At 40.8% G+C, this 20,482-nt stretch overlaps 2 protein-coding genes across 11 annotated transcripts in view; one reads left to right on the plus strand and one right to left on the minus strand.

Moving 5' to 3' along the window:
* EML6 (EMAP like 6) overlaps window positions 1-12,221 on the plus strand; it is a 122,802-nt gene extending 110,581 nt beyond the window's left edge. For 3 of the 4 annotated variants that reach the window (XM_068675255.1, XM_068675256.1, XM_068675257.1), the window contains 10 exons: window positions 457-665; window positions 1,507-1,664; window positions 2,348-2,462; window positions 3,019-3,207; window positions 4,259-4,431; window positions 4,984-5,146; window positions 5,821-5,924; window positions 7,073-7,226; window positions 7,610-7,710; window positions 8,793-12,221. In XM_068675255.1, the coding sequence (XP_068531356.1) occupies window positions 457-665; window positions 1,507-1,664; window positions 2,348-2,462; window positions 3,019-3,207; window positions 4,259-4,431; window positions 4,984-5,146; window positions 5,821-5,924; window positions 7,073-7,226; window positions 7,610-7,710; window positions 8,793-8,817 (1,391 nt within the window). In that variant the 3' untranslated portion in view covers window positions 8,818-12,221. Of the gene's footprint in view, window positions 1-456; window positions 666-1,506; window positions 1,665-2,347; window positions 2,463-3,018; window positions 3,208-4,258; window positions 4,432-4,983; window positions 5,147-5,820; window positions 5,925-7,072; window positions 7,227-7,609; window positions 8,108-8,792 lie in introns of all 4 variants that reach the window. The other variant, XR_011094311.1, reaches the window with a different exon arrangement.
* The window catches only part of RTN4 (reticulon 4), a 44,218-nt gene continuing 35,399 nt past the window's right edge, over window positions 11,664-20,482 (minus strand). For all 7 annotated transcript variants that reach the window (XM_068675258.1, XM_068675260.1, XM_068675262.1 and 4 more), the window contains 4 exons: window positions 15,000-15,069; window positions 14,330-14,376; window positions 13,134-13,192; window positions 11,664-12,733 (listed from right to left, as the gene is read on the minus strand). In XM_068675258.1, the coding sequence (XP_068531359.1) occupies window positions 12,691-12,733; window positions 13,134-13,192; window positions 14,330-14,376; window positions 15,000-15,069 (219 nt within the window). In that variant the 3' untranslated portion in view covers window positions 11,664-12,690. The remainder of the gene's footprint in view (window positions 12,734-13,133; window positions 13,193-14,329; window positions 14,377-14,999; window positions 15,070-20,482) is intronic.

Here is a 20,482-nt window from a genome sequence, read left to right on the forward strand (position 1 = left end):
GAAAAACTGGATTTAATTCGTGCATGTGGACTTTGAGCCCAGATCTCTGAAAGTGCTCTAGTAGTGGCTGTTGGCCTGATGTTGCCAGCATGCAGGTGCCTAGGTGTTTTCAAAGAGTCAGAAACACTAATTCTTGAGTGTCAGCTTCCCTTTATGTTTCACCAGATGGCAACTTACTGATGATACTCAGAATTTCTGTGTTGTTATTTCAGTGACAAAGGAGATGAGTCATGCTATTATGGTCCTAAAACTGCCAAATGTAATGGAATAAACAGGGATGAAGCACATTGCATGAATTTAAGATGTTTCATACACAATAATGTTGGGATTTGCTTAGCTTGCAGCATCTGAAACAGTTTTCTAATCCAATGCCAGGTCGATTTATTTTATAAAATCGTATCAGAGCTTAGTTTTGCAGATAAAATTAACTATTTTTATCCTTTCCTAATTATACAGGGGCTAAAGTTGCTAGCAGGGGAGGACACCTGGAGAGGATATTTGTTGTAGAGTTCCGCCCAGATTCAGACACTCAGTTTGTGTCTGTTGGAGTAAAACACATGAAGTTCTGGACATTAGCTGGCAGTGCTTTGCTTTACAAGAAAGGAGTCATTGGTTCCATGGAGGATGCCAAAATGCAAACCATGCTTTCTGTTGCCTTCGGAGCAGTAAGTTCAAATTAGTTGTTACAAAATTTTATAATACCTTTTTATTAAAACTGCAAGTGTCAATTTCCTTTTGTTGAAATCCTGTGCAAAACCATGGGAGTTCTTGCTTAGTACTTAAACTTTTAATGTGATACTTGTACACCTTTAGATAGCCATGTAAGTTTTCTAAACCAGGTTGGGTTTCTCTGTCAGAGAACATTTTTTATTAATGACGGTGCATTATATTGTAATTTTGTGTATAGGCTCTGCAACCTTTTTTTTTGTTTGGTATGACATATGCTAGTGACCCCAACTGTTCAGTAAGGAACCGCAATTCTGTGGTTTAGATTTCATAGTTATGGAAAACAATGCATATTAACAGTGAAAAAGCAGTGTTACTGTGTTACCATGGTCTGAAATAGCTTCTGCTTCATCCAGAAATTCCATACAAATTACCTTCACAAAAATTAAGCATAAATTACAGAAATCACCAATTCAAAAAAAATCCTTTTCCCTAACCATCCACTCCCTGGACTATGGTACTAATGTGTGAAATGTAAGTATATACATTTAGGCTTCCATGATTAGGCATTCTGTGGTTCCAAATCCTCATGCTGGTGCCCAAACAAGTGACTTTGTCATCAAAAAATCCTTAATATTATGATCCATATTAATCATCTCAAAGAAACACCATTAGAGTGCAGTCATTAAATTCATTCTTTTCAGTGCATGTGGTTTTAATTCCTACATTGATTACAGTTGAATTTTCTCAGGAAGTCCAGTAGCTAAAATAATTTTAATTCAAGCTGACCAAAAATGCTGAGATATTTATTATATCAAAGATCATTGCTATTTGTTGCAGAATAACCTTACATTTACTGGTGCCATAAATGGAGATGTCTACGTCTGGAAGGACCATTTTCTGATTAGACTTGTGGCAAAAGCTCACACAGGGCCAGTGTTTACAATGTACACAACTCTTCGGGATGGACTCATTGTTACAGGAGGCAAGGAGAGACCGTAAGACATACAGTCTTCCTAAAGCGCACAACTCTTTTCTTTTATATTATTTTAATATAACTAATGCACTAGAAATAATGAATGGTTCCCAGGGATAAATCATGTCTGCCCTGTAGGAATTTCAATCTAAATGACACACAGCATGCCCAGAGTCTTAGTAAGTAAAAGACTATTAGGTAAGACTCTTGAGGGTCACAGTAATGCATACATCCACAAAGGATGTACTGAACTTCAAATTAGAAGTGATATAAACACCTGTGTGATCTCACTGTGGCCTGACCTTCTGCCAGACTGGCAATTTTTTTTTTTTTTTTAATTCTATCAACCTACAGACTGCCTCTCCCAGTAGAGACTTTGTGAGTAGCAAGTTCTTCTATTTACTGAAAGTAATATCATCTTTGCAGACCTTATCTCCGCAACAGACTTGAGATTAAGTGACAAGAGAGCAATTTGCTTTTTATGTATTAGGTATGCTACTGTTTAAAACATGAAGTGTGAGTGTTATCTACCATATTTGTATTATTTACTTTATATTACAAGGTAGCAAAGTGTCCTTACATTGAATCACCTTGTACTGTATTTATATTATTTAAGTAATCAGAAGAATATTGACAAGTTTACAGATGAGATTTGTTGTAGCCCATGCAGGAGACATCTGTGTAACACAATATACTCCTTTTCAGCACTAAAGAAGGGGGAGCTGTAAAGCTATGGGATCAAGAAATGAAACGGTGCCGAGCATTTCAGCTTGAGACAGGACAGCTCATAGAGTGTGTGCGCTCCGTCTGCAGAGGAAAAGTAAGTGAGCCAACGTGGCAGATTCCACAATTTGTCATGCATCACTAGGTATTGGTGGTGGTGAAGATCAGGTGGGGAACATTTAGGAGGAGACTCTTCTAAACTGTATGAATATATGCTTTTTCCAAGTTTTTGCTGAGAAAACTCTTGCAGTTTAGACAGTGACGGTATAGCTGGAGTAGATGATCTCTCTGACAGTCTAACTGAATCTAACACTTTGTTTAGATTTTTGTTACTGCCCCAAAATGATACTAAGTCACCTCAGAGGTATAAAAATAATACCTTACCAACCGGTATGGAAACACTTTGATCTGAATAAAAGTCCTTCATGGCGCAATATCAGTCCACTGCCATTACTCAACTGAAACACCTGAACATGACATCAGGTCTTGAGATGTGTTTTACTCTCCTGTTTTTAAGATGCTGCATGGACAAGCAGTATAAATCAGGATGAGTTATCACAGACGTATCTATAATATGTTGGTATTTTACTGCCAATGATACTGTATCTGCTATATTGACAAACCATCTCTCTTTCTCTTTTCCCTATGGACAGGGGAAAATTTTAGTGGGAACGAAAGATGGAGAAATCCTTGAAGTAGGGGAAAAAAATGCTGCTTCAAACTTGTTAATTGACTGTCACATGGAAGGGGAAATTTGGGGCTTAGCAACTCACCCCTCAAAAGACATATTTATCTCTGCAAGTAATGATGGAACAGCAAGAATCTGGGACCTGTGTGACAAAGTGAGTATCACTAATTGAAAAGTACGTGATTAAAAGTGAGGATTTTATATACCCACGCATTTTTCCAACTGTACAACATGCACACCTCCAGCCACATGCACCTTTGAGCAGCCACATAAAAAGTCCAGTGTGTTTTTTCTATTTTAGTACTGTTCTTTTCCTTCTTTGTGGCCATGTGAAAAGGTAAGTTCTTGGTGAAGTAGCATGCTGCACTTTCCAAAAGCAAGCTATTTGCAGAGAAATGCAGTTACATAAAAGCATTTACGCTGATGGAGTGCCTTTTATTGCTTAACAAACATTAAAAAATGAGATTTTAATGTAAAAGTACAAACTGGCATGCATTAAGGGAGCGTTTTAATTCTGTGCTGACACTGGGTAAGTCAGATCATTGGCTAATACACAGACCCTGACAATAAGCCTGCCTCACTGGCAAGCATGACTTCCTCATTTCTAGAGACTTTTTTTTAGAATTGATCATGTTGCATATATGTACATCAGGATTTTCTTTTCCAATGTCAAATTGTATGTATCAGCAATGAATTTTAAAAATGACAAATGGGTTTCTTGTTATGCTAGGCTACATAAGCCTTTTCAAAAGCTAGTTACCTAAGCTAGTAGGGATAATTCTTAATGTGAAAAATGAATATACGGTTAGTATAATCAGGTAAGTGAAACTGCAAGAAAATTTTATTGTTTACGTGTAGCAAATAAAATTACACTCCCCCCCATCCTGCTCACCAGTATGGACACTAACAAAAGACTTAAATAGAATAGGAAACTGATTTTTCACCATTTTTTGCTAAACAGTATTCTTTCTGGTGTCAAAACTGAAGTCATCCTGCAACAAGATAGATCTATATTTTGAATTCTGTTTAGCAACATATGCCTTGTGGGATGTTATTTTTATGTGCAACTTCAGATTTATATTTAGAGGAAACGAAACAGAATTTGTTTTTAATAAGTGGCTTTTATACGTTTTGCTTGGAAACTTTCTGTTTACTTGACAGCATTCTACAGTACAGGTATGATACTGTTGCTTCCGTTAATACAGAAACTGCTGAACAAAGTCAATCTAGGCCATCCAGCAAGATGTGCTGCATATAGTCCTGATGGTGAGATGGTTGCAATCGGCATGAAGAATGGAGAATTTGTTATTTTACTTGTTAACAGCCTTAAGGTTTGGGGCAAAAAGCGAGACAGGAAGTCTGCAATACAGGATATTAGGTAAGTCAAAAACTTCAACTGAAGTTCTCTAAATACACGGCCCTTGCTCAGGAAATAGTCCACCCAGTTCAGAGGTGTTTTCCATTTTTCTTGCAATTCCATATTTGTTGAAACTTGCATGAAATCATGAAATGCATTTACCGGCTGACTGACAGATACCTTAAGCTTATATATACATACACGTTATATAGCACATTCTTTTTTTAAACTGATATAATTCAGTTATATCCACTTGAGTAATTTGTATACTGTGGAGCAATAATTCTGGAAGTTAATATAACACATTATAAAATTGCAAATCTCATTTTCTCACAGAGGATTGGTGTTACTCTGCATATTGTGCTGCGCACTTTCTTCAAGTGCAACATTAACACCAGTTCACTATGTATAACATCCTCAGTCTTTCTCATTAAGCAGTGTTTGGTTTGGATTTAAACTCACTATTGATAAAAGGTATTTTGTTTCACAGTAAAGTAATTTTGTCCCTTTGCGTTATCATAGGAAGCAGAAGAAACGGTAAATTATATCTTAATTCCATATTTTATTGTCTAGGATCAGCCCGGATAACAGGTTTTTGGCTGTGGGTTCACAAGAACATACTGTAGATTTTTATGATCTCACTCAAGGTACAACCCTAAACCGAATAGGCTACTGCAAAGACATTGCAAGCTTTGTCATCCAGATGGATTTTTCTGCGGACAGCAAGTACATACAGGTATATCTCACATAGGACCATGCTTATTTCTATTTATTGTGACTTATTTGCTGTCAAACATAATAACAAGGTGGAGGTAAGCAAGAGTAGGGGAGACTTTCTGATGCAAATCAGATAACTTAGATTGCCCTTACGATGTTCACAGAGCTATTTTTAAAGTTGTCTTTTTCTTTCTAAATAGTTGGGTCTTCCCCTGGGTTCTGCATATCCTGCAGTAGCAATATAGCTCAGTTCCCTTAAAAGATTAGCAGTGTGCTGAGGGTAAGGTATTCTCTTATCCCCAGTGTCATATGCATTGCCTTAAAATAAAATTGTGGACTATAAGCTCAATATAGAAACCTTTCTCTAGGTTGGGATGCATATCATAGCTGAATTCACATGTGAGTTTTCCTTTTGAATTTAGTAAAATTGGGTCGAGATAAGCAAGAGAGTAAAAGGAAATTCATCAGCTATGTAGAATGCATACAAACACCTCATTCAATTATCGTCCTGTAGCATAGTTGTTACTTTATATTACATACAATTATAGCTCATGAGGAAAAAAACACAATGGTTATCTGTGATGTTTATTTGCTGATACTACTCGCTAAGACGATTATTGCTGGAAAATTTTTTGAAAGATAAATTGATGCACTTCTGGCAAAATCTCTAGCTTTTTCCTTTCCTGCTTTCAGGTATCAACTGGTGCCTATAAGCGTCAAGTTCATGAGGTACCACTAGGAAAGCAAATAACGGATCCTGCCATGATAGAGAAGATTACATGGGCCACATGGACAAGGTGAGAAATTGAGGAACAAAGTTCTACCTGACTGGGGATGAGCACAGTACTGCATACAATACAGTGCACAAGATCAGACTGTGTAAACCAAATACATGAAATGTCCCTGGGGTTTGACAAATGTGAAAGAAAAATATCATACACTCCCCTTCCCTAAAGCTCTTACGTGCCTTTTTCAGTGGTTGAAGCTGGTTGGTGTCATGCTGTCTCTGTGTAACGTTATTCATAGTCATGTATCACTGTCTTATATCCACTTTGGCTTGTTGCCATTTGTCCCAGCCTTCCAGTGGTGAAGTGCTTTGCCCCTCACATTGCTCTGTGCTGTTACAGGTTCATTTTATTGGCATGCTGGCACAAGCAGCATGGGAGGCGTGGAAACATGAGCTGATTGTATAGAAAGCAGTTGTGGGTACCATTAAAATGTATTTATTGACATGGACTTACATAGGACCCCCTTGCACGTGATTACAAAACCATGGTTGTGCACTTGTAGAATGTGGAACAGGCCAGAAGCAGATCTGACAATAAACAGTGGGATGATAGTACAGGCAGATGTTTAGGAGAAGATAAGTGAGGATCCTCCCACTCTTACTGCTCTGTAATTAGGCATAAAAATTCTGCCCCAAATTACTCATTTCTAAGGGCTCTTCACAGCTTTTGGGAATGAGACAGGTGTACCTGACAGTCAACATGTGGGTAAATAATTATAAAGAAACCTCAGGTAAGCGGGGGGGGTGGAAGCTATTTTGAGAAATACTCAGATCCAAACAAGTATTCACTCATTCAAAAACTCAGGCTAAGGAAAGAGAGTATTACTGTTTAAAAAAAAAAAAAATCACCAATGGGAGGGTACAGTACATGCCCATGTGGAAGGGAAAAGCCCATAGTTGTTCAAGCTGCTTGTATAAAACAAGGGGAATGGTTTCACAGAACAAAACCTCAGAGTTTATGTTTAGAGACGGTTTAGGTGCCATGCAGCAAAAATATATTCTTGTGATGCTCTCCATTATGAGAATGCAGGCAATGGCTTAGAGGGAAAAGATTTTAAAAGAAGGCAGTTAACAGGCTGTTGCCTCACCATGCTCTGGACAAGAGCAGCCACACGTCTTATGATCTAACGCTGTTTTTTTAACTTCCTTTCTGAACAGCATTCTTGGAGACGAAGTCATTGGAATTTGGCCGCGAAATGCAGATAAAGCAGATGTCAATTGTGCGTGTGTGACCCATGCTGGCCTAAATATAGTCACAGGCGATGATTTTGGTCTGGTGAAACTGTTTGATTTCCCATGCACAGAAAAATTTGTAAGTAGATATTTTATTTTAATCTAAGCAGCTTGCTTTTCCCTGTGTCCAAATTCCTTAATGTATGTTTTTAAGGAGTCCAAAGTGCACGGCCCAACAGGTCAGCTCTAGGCTGCTCCCAGCCAGCGCTGGTTGCAGGAGCGTGGGAGCCATGTGGCAGACTTGCTGTCCCTAGGAGAGCTGCTCGTAGGTGGCAGGGTAGCCACCTTCCAGCTGCTGGGAAGGCCACAGCTCCCAGAGCTGGGTGCCAAGTTTGGATTACCAGGAGCTCTGACAGGAGTGCTGCAGGGGGTGTGGTTATGCATGCACTCACAAGGCAGCTGTCACTTTTTAGTGGTGGGCTAGTGTACCTAAGTCCTGAACTTCTCTTCCTTTTCCAACAGGCCAAACACAAGCGGTATTTTGGGCATTCTGCGCATGTTACCAACATCCGCTTTTCTCATGATGACAAGTATGTGATAAGTACAGGAGGAGATGACTGCAGGTAGCTGCTTATTTATTTTTATGGTGATGGGATTGATGAAAAACTTTGTTGTGTAACTTCTGTGCCAAACGCACAGCAATGCAAGTACCACGTTTCTTGGCTCACTCTGTATTCATTGGTACCTGCTGAAGTGTGAACTTTGCTTTTCTTACTCTTGCACTGCTGTATTTTATGCTTACTTGTACCTGATTTGCTCCTGCTACCTTGGCCACACTCATAAGGCCATCGGGTAATCATGAAGTCAGGTATCTGTGCCTTCAGTTTATGTCACCAGAGCACCCAGCATCTGCTTCTAGGTCCCTTGTCTTGCCTTCCTCCTGGAGAGAGGCCAGACCAGGCCGATCTTGCCTATTGCTGCACGGCCTGCAAGGAACACGGAGCCTTTGAGTGACAAGAGGTAGGTGAAGGAGCTCTGGCTGCTGGCACAGGACCCACTTGTGTGGCTGAAGAACATTTAGATGAGATAAAGACAGCTGGTGAGGGTGTCAGTCACACAAAAATAACTGAGTATCTCCCACCCAGCAAGGGGGTAGGACAGAAATTCCAGCTGAACAGAAGGATAGACGGATTTAGAAAAACATTTGAAGTAACAGGAGGCTTCTCAAAAGGTGCCTGAAGGAAAAAAAAAAAAGGAAAAAGGAAAAAAAAAAAAGGAGTGGATGTGGGTGGGTGCATGGATTGTATGCCTCTGTGTGGGTGTGTGCATGCACATGGCCATGTCTCTGGGTGTTGGCTCTCTGGCTCTGGGTGTGTGTGGCTGCACGTGCATGATGGTTTGCATGTGCAGCTGCACACGCATCTGCGTGCGGCTGTCTGTGAGTGTTATGTTTGCAGGTGTACGTGTGTGGCTGTGACTGGCTGTGTTGGGGGGAGTGGCTGTGTATTATTAGACTGCTTCAACGTGTGCACAACAGAAGGCAGTGCCAGGGCTTACCTTTTGCTTTTTTTGTTTACCTGGAGGCTTGCAGTTAGAGGTATTTATAGACACAGACGTATTTTGAGTAGTCTGTCTATGATATGCTAAAGGTTATCATTAATTTACTTATAAATAAATGTTACACTATCGCTTAACTTCTTTGTAGTGTATTTGTATGGCGATGTCTTTGAAAGACAACTTTTCCTGCTGTTACTGCAACCACCAAGTGACAGCTCTGGACTGGACAGCCATGAATGCCTCTACCCTCAGCCGCTGGAATTTCCACACGCTGCTGTGTGGATTACGCCTTTTTGGATTACTCGTGACTTTACTGACCATGAATGCGATCTTGCGATGTGAAGACCAACATCCTTGAGCAGGAAGCTGAAGTTTGAAAGCGACATGTTTTGTAAGAGGGGTAAGCTAAAGTGAACAGTTAACACCCTAAGCTGCTTTTGCCTAATACTGTATTATTCAAATCACATCTGAAAAGGGAGGACACAGAGGGCCCTTTAATTTGCATAATTTCAAAATTTAAACATTCACTCAAAAAGTGTTTTTACTATACCTGCTTAAAACTCAAATTTAGTGCACTAAGTCACAAGCTTTTAATGAGCACGCTGGGTTCATGCTTCAGCTTTCAGGAATTGGAGGAGCAAAGTATAATTTTTGTTTCAATGTATTTATTTGGCAAAATTTTCTATCCATGAAGTGCCTTTGAACAATATTTCCAGTAGTCTGGGCTACAATCTTGCCTCCCACCAATGTCTGTTTTCAACATATGGTGCTATAACTTTCACACAGAGGAGGGCTAACACCAACACTTTTCCAGACATGTACTTACGTTATCCGCTAAATCCCTTTTTAGTGCTTTGGTTTTTAATACCTTCAGAAATGAATTCCAAAATGTTTCCAAGAGCAGGAACCTATGCATCATTATGAGGACAAAACTGGTGGTGTGACATCTCTTGGTAAGCTATACTCAATCGGTTCAGATGGTAGATGGGCTGCAGCCAGAATTTGAGGCTTAACTCAATGTGGGGACAGGAGTGGGGGAAGTAGAAAGATTTTTTTTAACACAAATAATGAGGAAGTTGTTCCCTAAGTGTTCCTGCAATCTCCCTGTTGGCAGGAAAACATGCTTCATATTTAACTGCCATCCCAAGCAGTGACCATCTAGTGCATTAAAGTATTTTGAAAGCCACCAGGAATCCTTGTTTCCCATTATGCCCTCTGGAGAGAGAGACAAATGAGAGAAACCAATGAGGGCTGTGACCCCTTCAGTGGGCAGCTAGGCCCATGCTATTTAGGCATAGAAAATAAATAACTCTGGTACCTGACAGTTTACCTATCCCGGAGAAAAGCAAAGTCTTTGCTAAATTTGAACTCCTCTCCCCATCCTTGCTTCTCTTGCACCGTGTGCAGCCCCCTGCTCTGTGACTAGGCTGTGGGATCATGGGGCAGGAGGGCAGCAGGCAGCTGAAATGAAATATGAGATCTCTCCACTTGAAAGTGGAGACTATGAGCAGATGTTCACAAAAAGCCAGAAGAGCTCTTCAGCAGTTGTTACTGAACTTCTTAGAAAACCAAAAATGATAGGGACAGTGGAATTGGAGAAAGAAAAGAAAGTTCAAATTTTCAAATGAAATCTTAGAAAGGAACAGAAAACATGGGCAGTTTCAAAAGATTTCGGAGAGTTCTGATGTGGAATGCCTCCGTATTTTGGAACGAGCTTCCTTTTAAACAGACTGGTTTTAATCAAAAGAAATAAAGGCCAAAATAGAACATTTTGACTTACATGTAGTATTTGAAAAGAGATACTGAATTGTGGTTTAGTCCCAGTTCAGTTCAGATTAATAGAATGATTAATTGTGGAACCATCCTGCCAAACCACTTCTGATTCCCACTACGTAAGTGAGACAATAGCTGTTAGACATAAAAATGTCGTATCATAAAAATGACAAATGAAACAACTATCCAATTAAAGGAGTGGATCCATGTATATTTAACACACAAAAGTGCTTCAGCAACCTCCAAGAATCACCTTTTTTTAAAAGTGAATTTATTAATGCCTTATATTACTATACAGATCAGTTTGTCAGATACACAATAAGAGTCCCTATGCAGTTTTTTTTTTAAATAAACCTTATTGATCAAATATTGTAATCATGTTAGGTGGTGATGTCAGTGAGCACCTTCTTTGCTTATGTTGTCATGTTTGCCTTTCACATTGATTGTATCCTGAATAAAACCAGTTGCACAGCAGAAGGAATTATTAAATGGCTATGTTAAAAATATCTTAGAGCAATAGCGTCTGTCAGGATAACACTTAAAAATTTGTATGTTTATATGGTTTGGCTTTATGTATAAAATGTTCAGAAGTGATGATGTACTATACTGTAAATTAAAATATTAGTGCATGAATTTATTTTTCAATGGTCAAGATGCCATTAATTTAAAATCTGTGTCTCAAATAAACTCGGATACAAGTTTTCAATGTCCAGCTTTCTAAATCAGGCTCGAAAACATCTGAAAAATTATTGGACTCGCTTAACAATTTCCTTCAAACTAGTACATTACTGTCTTCAACATAAAAGAAGCCAAGGATATTTACTTCTTTTAGCAGAATCTAAATTTTCATCTTTTTCAAGAACAATTTTCAACCACCAACCAACTCACAAGACTGACAGTCACCCACGTCACTGAGCTGTCAGTGCAGCTGGCCATGGTAACAACAGTGGCCTTCAGTATTCAGCATCGAGGCCTCCTCACTGCAGGAAAGCATCTGCTCTACGAGAACTACGCGCCAAACTGAGCATCACCCACCAACACAGCTATTCAGGACATCAGATCTGTAACTAGAACTGAACAAACTGCTTCACGCTGCACAAAAGGTATCATGAAAAATCCATCTACTCACATTGCTATAAATCTGACAAACTACTTCTACCACCATGTACAATGGATATTGAATCACGATGAACTTAAAATAAACACAAATATATTAAACTTACCTCAAGAAAGCAAAATACCGATATTATTTTAAGTCTATAAGCTTTATTGATACTTGGGGTTTTGTTTTTTTTTCTTTTTTGTTTGTTTTTTTTTTTTTACATTTCACAATGCATTCCACAGACTTAGTTCAATACAGCTTAAACTGCAAGTGTATAAATTTTCATTTATAATTTCTTGCATAACAAGGTTTTAAGTTTCCAAACAACATTTGCAGCGTTAGATATTCAGTCCACAGATTATCAGAGTTTGAGAGACTGTAGAGTTACTTGCTCAAAATCAACTACTGCATGTTTGCGCAACAAAGTGTATGCTGTAATCTTTTAATATATGTGGAGGTTCCTTTGTTCATTACTTTTTTTTGTTTGTTTCTTTTAAACAGATGCTAGTGTTTACAGAGACATTTTAGTTTTTCAAGCTTGTGTGCTATGGAGCTAGTCCAGAAATCAGTCAATTCTCTGAAGTACGAAGCACTGTGGAGCAGCTGAAAGATCTAAGCTTTGTGAAACACATATATATATATATATATATTGGCAATTGATAAAACAATAAAATCACAATACAGCTATACTCATACCAAAAAGGCAAGATTTTTCAAAACTTGCTAAAATGGTATATTCTTCTAAAACATCTCATTTTAGAAAATCTGCATCAATCTACACAGACCATACACAGTGCACAAACTGGGAAGTGTTATCCTCCGCTCCACCTGCACTACCTCTTCTGGAACGCAGCAGCGCCTACCTCTGATGAAGCAAAATGTACAGCTTTCTCAAATCTTTTTGTATTAGCCAGTGCTGCACATGGGATAAAGAAAGATGATTAGTTTTAAATCCATACATAGCAGCTTACAATACTTAAGATGATGAAACACATGGCAGTCAAAACAGTTATTTTTCCTCAAACACTGCGTTGCTAAAAAATAAAGATCTGTGAAATTGCACTGCAATGTCAAGGGTTTTGCTTATTCCCTGACCCTCCCCATGTAAATCCAAATAAGTATTTTCCCCCTTAAAAGATGAACTTCCTATCAGTAAGTTGCTTCAGGCTTTTTATTCAGTTTTGCGCTTCAACCCAGGAATTTTTGCTTGGATCCTGCAAAAGGAACAAGAGAGGAAAAAGAACAGCATTTGAATAAGGAAAAAAGAGTAGGTAGAAAAGCCTTCAAGACAGGAATCTGTGAAGGTAATTATCATGGCAAACCAACTATTACACTGAGAAATTGAACTGCTGAAGGCCTCCTTTGCTCATGCCACAGCTGCAACCGCTGTGGGCCCACAGTTTCACTAATACACAGATTTCTATTAAAAATAACATCGGATGGACTTAAATGCACCTCCAAGAAAAGAGCTGATTTCATAACCATTCCATTTTAAGCAAAGAACTTTCTCCTCCCACAACTAGTATATATAACGCATTTGTTATATACAGAAGTAGCATGCATGCCAAGAAACTAAACATTTATGTTTAAGTGAAAAACAAACAAAAAACTCACTTAGCCATTGCGTCTTTGACATTCTTGTTCACTAGTCCCAAATAATGGTCAATTTGGGCCTGAAATGTAAGGTGAGAGATGTTACAGACCAAGGCTTACCAACAGTTCCTTTGCTGCCTGGCAGGCAGTTACACACACTAAGACGCCCTGCAGGAATGACCACTGATGGAAGGAAGCAGCCCAACAGTGCTTATTTCCCAGTTTGATGCTGCTCCAACGCAAGCACGCACAACCAAGGCCCATGGTGAGAAGTGAGCAGTCAGCTTCTCTTTCTCCTCTGGGCACCACAGAGAAGGAAAGCTGCTTCCCTGTCAAACAGCTTAGGCCCTCCGAGAGCAGCCTTGTCAGGAGGATCGAGGAGCCCAGGCTAAGCCATGCAAACTGTCCATCATCTTTCCTTTCACTGCACAGTATTTAGCTCGTTTCTATGGTCATACAGAGGTTGGAGAGGAGCCCAAAAAGCTCTCTCATCTTTTTAGAGCATTTCTTCCACTTTTCCTACATCCCAGACTGACCTTCAGGATCAGAGTTGTTTTGGAAAGAGGAGAAGGAACTGCTAAGCCAGGGCTGGCTTCCCCCCCTCCTGTGCTATCAACCTGCTGAAGACAGTCCCTGCTCAAGCTCTACTATTATTTAATCATAGTCATTTTACTTTGGCTTCTTCTTACCGCCTCTTCCTTTACAATAGTCTGCTGATAGAAGTATTAGACTGTACCAAGCCTCTTCTGCTGCCTGTTTTAGCCAAATTACAAATTCCGTGGGGCTTCAGGACACAAATCCTGAATACCAGCTCCAAAGTGTGTTATTTTTCTTTCTTTTTTTTTTTTTCCCAGAAATTGGTTTAAAAGTACTTATATCAAGATTCACACCCTGCCTACTGCTGCAGCAGGCCTGAATAAATCCGGATGAGAGGAAAAGAAGAGAGGAAGAGAAGGTTAATCATGTTTTTTTCCATAATCGTTTGCTGGGGAAGCCACCTTACACTTCCACCAAAAAGGAGGATGGGAAAGCATGCACGGCCTGGACTTCCAAGTGAACTTGGTTCTCTTGGCTCTGGCAGTGACTCCTGATTAAAGGCCACCATTTTAAAGACTTTAAAGAGTTTAGAAGAATAAAATGAATTTTTATTTTCTCCTGGTTTTGCTTCAATAGAACTAACTTCATGGAGTATTTAATGAACCTTATTGAACACTCACCTGATGTCTCTCATAAATAACAGGAACACTGAAGAGCGAAATCAAAGCTGGAAAAGAACAGATCAAAGGTGTAAATATTGACAGAAGGAATGGTGCTCAGTTAAACAAAGACTTGCTTTCACACCTTAACATTTCTTTCAAAAGGGTACAACAAAAAGAAATAACTAGGCCACACACAAAAATTGTTGGCTGGTAATTTAAATAAACCCTGCTAAGGAGAAGCTGGGCTGCTCTCCAGGTCTTGTTAACGGTACAGTAACTCTGGTCACAGTTCACTTTTTCACTGTGGGTTAGACACATTCTTAGCAAGAGTGCTTAGGTCAGTGGCATCGCCCTCTGGACTACAAGAAACAAACTATCTTCAGTGGGAGGTGACCAGAGCTGATTTTGTACCTCCACCAAAGTTACAATATAGCAATGATATTAAAGAAAAGCTAACCCTGACAGGGAGATAGGGTGTCTGGAAAATGTGCAACTTCACAGAATTCAACACAATTCAAAATTGTCCATTCTGCAGGGTTATCAATGTCCTAGAGAAAGGACACACAACTACATCATCTTGATACAATCTCAAGAACACAGGAATAGCCTGGGAGTATCGGGCAGACTTCATTGCTTTTCCAGGGTTATTTTGCAATGCCAGGTATTTAACACAATTTCAAACACTTACCCAGTATCAGTAATGTCAGACCATTAAACAAGGCACCAACATAAGTGAATACCCACATCAACACTGCAAACTGAAAAATAAAAGCACATGTCAGCCTGTGACTGGTCTTACAAGAACGTTAGTTATACCAGTAAGCAAGATAACTTCTCTAAATGCACATTTGAAGCTGGAACACCCCAAACTCCACCCGTGTGCACCTAATGTAATTATAGATGAGTGACGAGATGGCTGAAGGGTTTAGTAATGGGATATGTGGCCTCTTGTGTCTAGGTCATTGGGCTGAATTCGGCCCAAGTCAGCAGTGACCAAAGGCTGTCAGTACGTGGTGGTTGCTCAAGGCCCCCTGCGTGTGCACAGCACTTCCAATACGGCATTTCAGAACGATGGGCAAACACTTCCTACCTCCCACCCTTCAGAAGACAGGAACAGGACAGGCAGGGAGGTGAAAGGGCTGGCACATACCGCAGCCCTTGGGGACAGAGCCAGAAGGAAAGCGGGTCATTTGGTTGCATGGCAGCCCAGCAGCCAACACATCAGCACATCAACCCCGGGGCTGCAAAGCCACCGGCGGCACTGCCCCACCACAGCCACACTGCAGCTCCGCAGTGGTCTCCATGAACCACTGACTGCTAGGCAGGGGCTTCTGCCACACTGGCTGAAAAACCTGGCAGGGAACGCGGCAAGGCTGGCTTGGGTGACGTTTTTCCCTTAAACAACACAAGGACTTAGAATACTACAATATTCAGGAAAGAAAGAAGTCGTCAGTGCCATAAAATGGAAGATGGCTGCAGGTCAAAGACAACCTCCAAAGAGAAGCTGGGTTCACGCACACCCTTCCCTTCCCTTCCCTTCCCTTCCCTTCCCTTCCCTTCCCTTCCCTTCCCTTCCCTTCCCTTCCCTTCCCTTCCCTTCCCTTCCCTTCCCTTCCCTTCCCTTCCCTTCCCTTCCCTTCCCTTCCCTTCCCTTCCCTTCCCTTCCCTTCCCTTCCCTTCCCGCTCGTGGTGCCTGCCCCAGCACTGGCCGTGCTGTTGCCCCCCCTGCCCTGCTGACTCCGCTCTTGCACAGGCCCCATCGGGGGGGCCTCAACCCTGCCTCAGCAGTTTCGCACAGCTCTGAGGGAGTTAAACCCCGGCAGCTTTCCGCCAGGTGCAGAGTGACCCAAGCACACCTCTGACCTATACCAGGGCAGGAGCAGGCTGCAGGCTGCCAGCTCTATTTCTGTGTAGGATTCCTCCCTGAGGAAAACCAGCCCATTTCTTCTAGTGTTGCACAGCCCGTAAGGAACAGAGCAGAAGCCAGGATTTGGTTGTCAGATCTAGTGGATTTAGCAGCACTTATTTCTTGCTAAGCAGACAAGACCCCAGCACTCTAATCAGCTAAGTATGTCTGGTTATTTTCTGGGCAAGACACTGTAAAACAGCGGAAGGTGGTGCAGAGGCTGCAGATACATCCAAATCCAAAGAATCCACAGATAGCAACCGAAGGTGAAGCACTGCAATAAGCAGGAGATGCAAAGGCAAAAGGTGGGCACAAAGCACTGGAAAATAAAGAACGTAATGCTGAAGGACTGTGGGCAAAAGATGCAGTCTGCAGCTGAGTTACTCAGAAGTTATGCAGCCAGGCGTCCATTTTTAGCTTATCATAAGACGCAAAATGTCCAAACCAAACAAAATCAACAGTAAGGGCAAAATCAAGTAAGGGCAGGGCAATAGACAGGTCTAGCTGCATAACCCCTGTAATGAAGGAAGTTTACTTCAAGAGCTTCATTCAAAGCTGGTCCCATTCAAAATTCAGCAGGATTAATTGCAAATGATGCAGTTCTTTATCTGTCAGCTCTTTCCAGAGGTGACGCAAGTAGCACTGGAGGCACAAAGTTAACCCTCAGACAAGGCTGCAATGTTACCATCAGATGCATTCCCACTGAAGGAATTTGGCAGGTTTATCAAGAAAAATAAAGCAGATTTCTCTAACCTCCCTCATGATTCATTCAAACCTTGGCCCAGTTCTGCTCTCTGCAGTGCCAGGGTGAGAGCTGGCTGCCAGCCTCTTTGCACAAGAGCGACTTTACCAAAGCAAATCTCCACTTTCTGAGCAAGTCCGTCCCTGCAGCATGTCCCCTGCCTGAGAGACAGGAGGAAAGCCAACAACTGTTATACAGCAAAAAGCCCCCAAGTTTGTGAACGCCCAGAATGACTCTCACAAAGCGTGCATTCGGTATCGGAAATCAGCCGGCTCCAAGCACGCACTGTGAACCATTTTGACTGCTCTCCGAGCTCTCCCCTGCACGAGCACAGTTCCAGGAGCAAGGCACCACCCTGCCCAGGTAAACATTGGTAACAGAGCTCAAGACTATGCCCATGTCAGAAAACACAGTTCATGTAAGCAGCGGGGTAACAGAATCAAAATCAATCCGAAAATCCAACAACCATCAGAACAATGGAATATCATGTAGTGAGCATTGAATTTATGGTCCGAGAAATATAAAACTCCTGAAGTTAACATTTGACTGACACTGGCATTGCTTGTCCTGAAGTCTGTCCAAAGCAGTGCCAGGGTTTAATGACAAAGCCTATCGTGTGTGAAGTTTCTGTCCACTTTGCCCATTTGTTCCAGGCAGGAGAGGGAACCACCGACCCCAGTGAGGCCGCCTCTCTTTGCCATATCCTGCTGACTGCTAACTGGCAGTAAATGACAGCTGTTTTCTAAGATGTGGCCACCAAAGCAAATGATGTTCAGCAAAACCTTCCAAAGCCCTCTCCCAAACCACTGCCTCTCCCTCCTCACACCTTTCTGACCGTTAAAACCAGGCTCCCAGGAATTAATGGACTCAATCTCAATCCCTCATTTACTTATGGTTTCTATTTTTTCCTAGAAATGACACAAACGTACAAATGTGTAAAGGCTTACCTCAAGCATGCCTGAACACTTAAAGCTCTAAGATGGGGGAAAAAAAAAAAAAAAAGCTGAAAGCAACCCGGGAGTGACCTACAAAGATAACATTGTTCTTCCCAGATGCTCAGAACAGGATAGAAGGAAGGCACGGGGCCCAAGCTCACCACCTGCACGTTACAATGATACGTGAACCAGCAACAAAACTGTGTATCTGATGGACTGCATCCAGTTTTTGCCTACCTCCTTCAGTAAGACTCCCTAGTACCCAAAGCATAAGGCAATTTAATGGCAAATCCAGAAAGGATAATAAACAGATCTATCAGTTTCTTTACTATAAACCAGTTCAAATATAGCACAGAGCTCTATTTCTCAAAATATCAGTTGAGCAATGACAAATTGAAAGCAACTGTGCCCCGACAGCAGAAGAGAACTGCTCCTGATTGCGCAGCCCAGGGTGAGCTGCTCAATTACTGTGTGTCAGGACAAAGTGCAGCTCCTCCTGGGACTCTTGACAAAAGCTCTTCTGAAATTTCCCCTGAAAAGCTATGAGGAACTTCTCCTTGTGCTGCATAAATATTTAGTACATTTTAAGACTTCCATGACTGAAGCACTGTTTAATAAAAAAAAAAAAAAAAAAAAAAAGAAAAAGATCTTAACAAGACAGATTTTACAGCCAGAACTATTATGCACAATAAACTAACCTGCAGACATTTTCTACATCAAAGCTCGTTAGCTTTCATTATATACAAACATGCTGTTTCCTATGGTGAAGATGTTTAAACTACATGAGCCAGGCGTATTTTTTTTTTTTTAATAAAACCAGAGCTGCTGTATTACATAAAACCTCAGCATCTTAATGTTCTCCTCAAGCGCAAAGTCTTCAAAATCAGCAACTGTAAATGGTCCTGACATTCACTGGTTTTATAGAGGGTTGCTCCCAACTACCATAAATTAGACTAATTAACCCACATAAAATGTTTTAAATGCCAGAATAGAGGGGAAGTGAATTATTTCATCTGAATAAAAATGTATTTCCTACATAGCATACTATTTTAGAAGCGATTAGAGTGCCTTGAAGACATCTTGACTGGAATTATTTCTACTACTGGAAGACTTAATTCTTCAAACAGTGCTAAGCAGAACAGCAGTTGGCTTCGCTGCTTCCCCTTCCTTACTGCAAGGGACTGTGAACTCTAAACAAATGGTGTGGAAATTCGCATAACTCAGATGAAGGCTCATACCACAAAGGCCTTAATTACTGAAGAAATACAAGTGACCTTGTGACTACAAGGCTTTTCTGTGATGTATCCAGTTGTTTAATAAGATCCAAATATGACTTCAGCAAAATAACCTTTTTGAACACTGAGAATCAATGCCATTAAAAAGCGCAATAAACAGAGAATATGTTCCTTTCCTCCCTCACACTCCAAGTTTATGTTATCAAAACGCAGTTCTAGTCACAGAACAACAATTCCTGTGACCGAGGCCACAGCGCTGCAGAGATGCACCCCAAGCACGCAGTCACTGAAGTGCAAAGGCAAACCAGCTTCTCACAGGCGGCGGGCAGGGCTGACATGATTTAGCCATCCAAACCAAGCCCCAAGTGGGAACACCAGCAAGGCACAGACAGAAACAGACTCATTTATGTCGTGCTGCCATAAAATGACCACAGCAGTATCAATCGTGTACAGAAAGGTGACCAGAAAATACAAATGCACAAGCACCTCACAAAAGTACTTTTATTGCACAGCCCTGTAGGAGCTGGAAGAATACTGCACAACCCCCTGGGCTAAGCCTTCATCTCCTCTTCTCCTTCTGAGAACCTGAATCTTTTCTATGAGCACCAGACAATAGGTGACAACACCCAACATCCTTACACATCTTACAACGCCCACAGTACCAACTCCTCACTGTGTTTATATAGGAGCAACTGCAAGAGAAATGCATCTATATGAGAAACTGCATCTAGAAACTCTAAGATCCTGAGAACTATCTTCAATTTCTATTCCACAAATAAAACAAGGACTTTTACAGCCTTCCTATTTTATTCCGTTTCTCTCCAAACACCTTCCCTCATCCTCACAACAACTCAAAGGCCTTTGCAAAGCACTTTATAAGCAAGAGATTTAACTGGAGGATAAATGCAACTTTATTTCAAGAAGATTATGCAAACTGAAAAGCAAATGGACAACACGTTGTACTCAGTAAAGGAAACAATTGTTTGAAAAACAAAGAAATGTGATAAGCTTGGCAGGAGAGAGCATAACTCTCACAGAATAAAAATTAAGGTTTTTCAGCCATTTCAATGCCATTTCTTGCTCTGCCACCTCAGTAAAGAGCACCTCGGTTTTGCTCTGCAACAGTCAGTAAATTCTATTCAATACTAAATTCAACATATGCTAGGTATCTGTTAGGCTGTTTTGCATGCTTTATGCAGTGTTGTTTCCAAAAAAACATTTCATTAATTTGTAATGCTAAGAAAAACAACTATTTACACCCAAACCAAGTGACTGAAAGAAGCGTCTACCTTCCCAGTAAAGCACAGGCATTATTCAGTCCCCATTCTTCCAGTAAAAAAATGGATAGAAAAC

This window comes from Anas acuta, chromosome 3 (genome assembly GCF_963932015.1).
Source record: "Anas acuta chromosome 3, bAnaAcu1.1, whole genome shotgun sequence".
In the NCBI taxonomy this organism is placed as follows: Eukaryota; Metazoa; Chordata; class Aves; order Anseriformes; family Anatidae; genus Anas; species Anas acuta.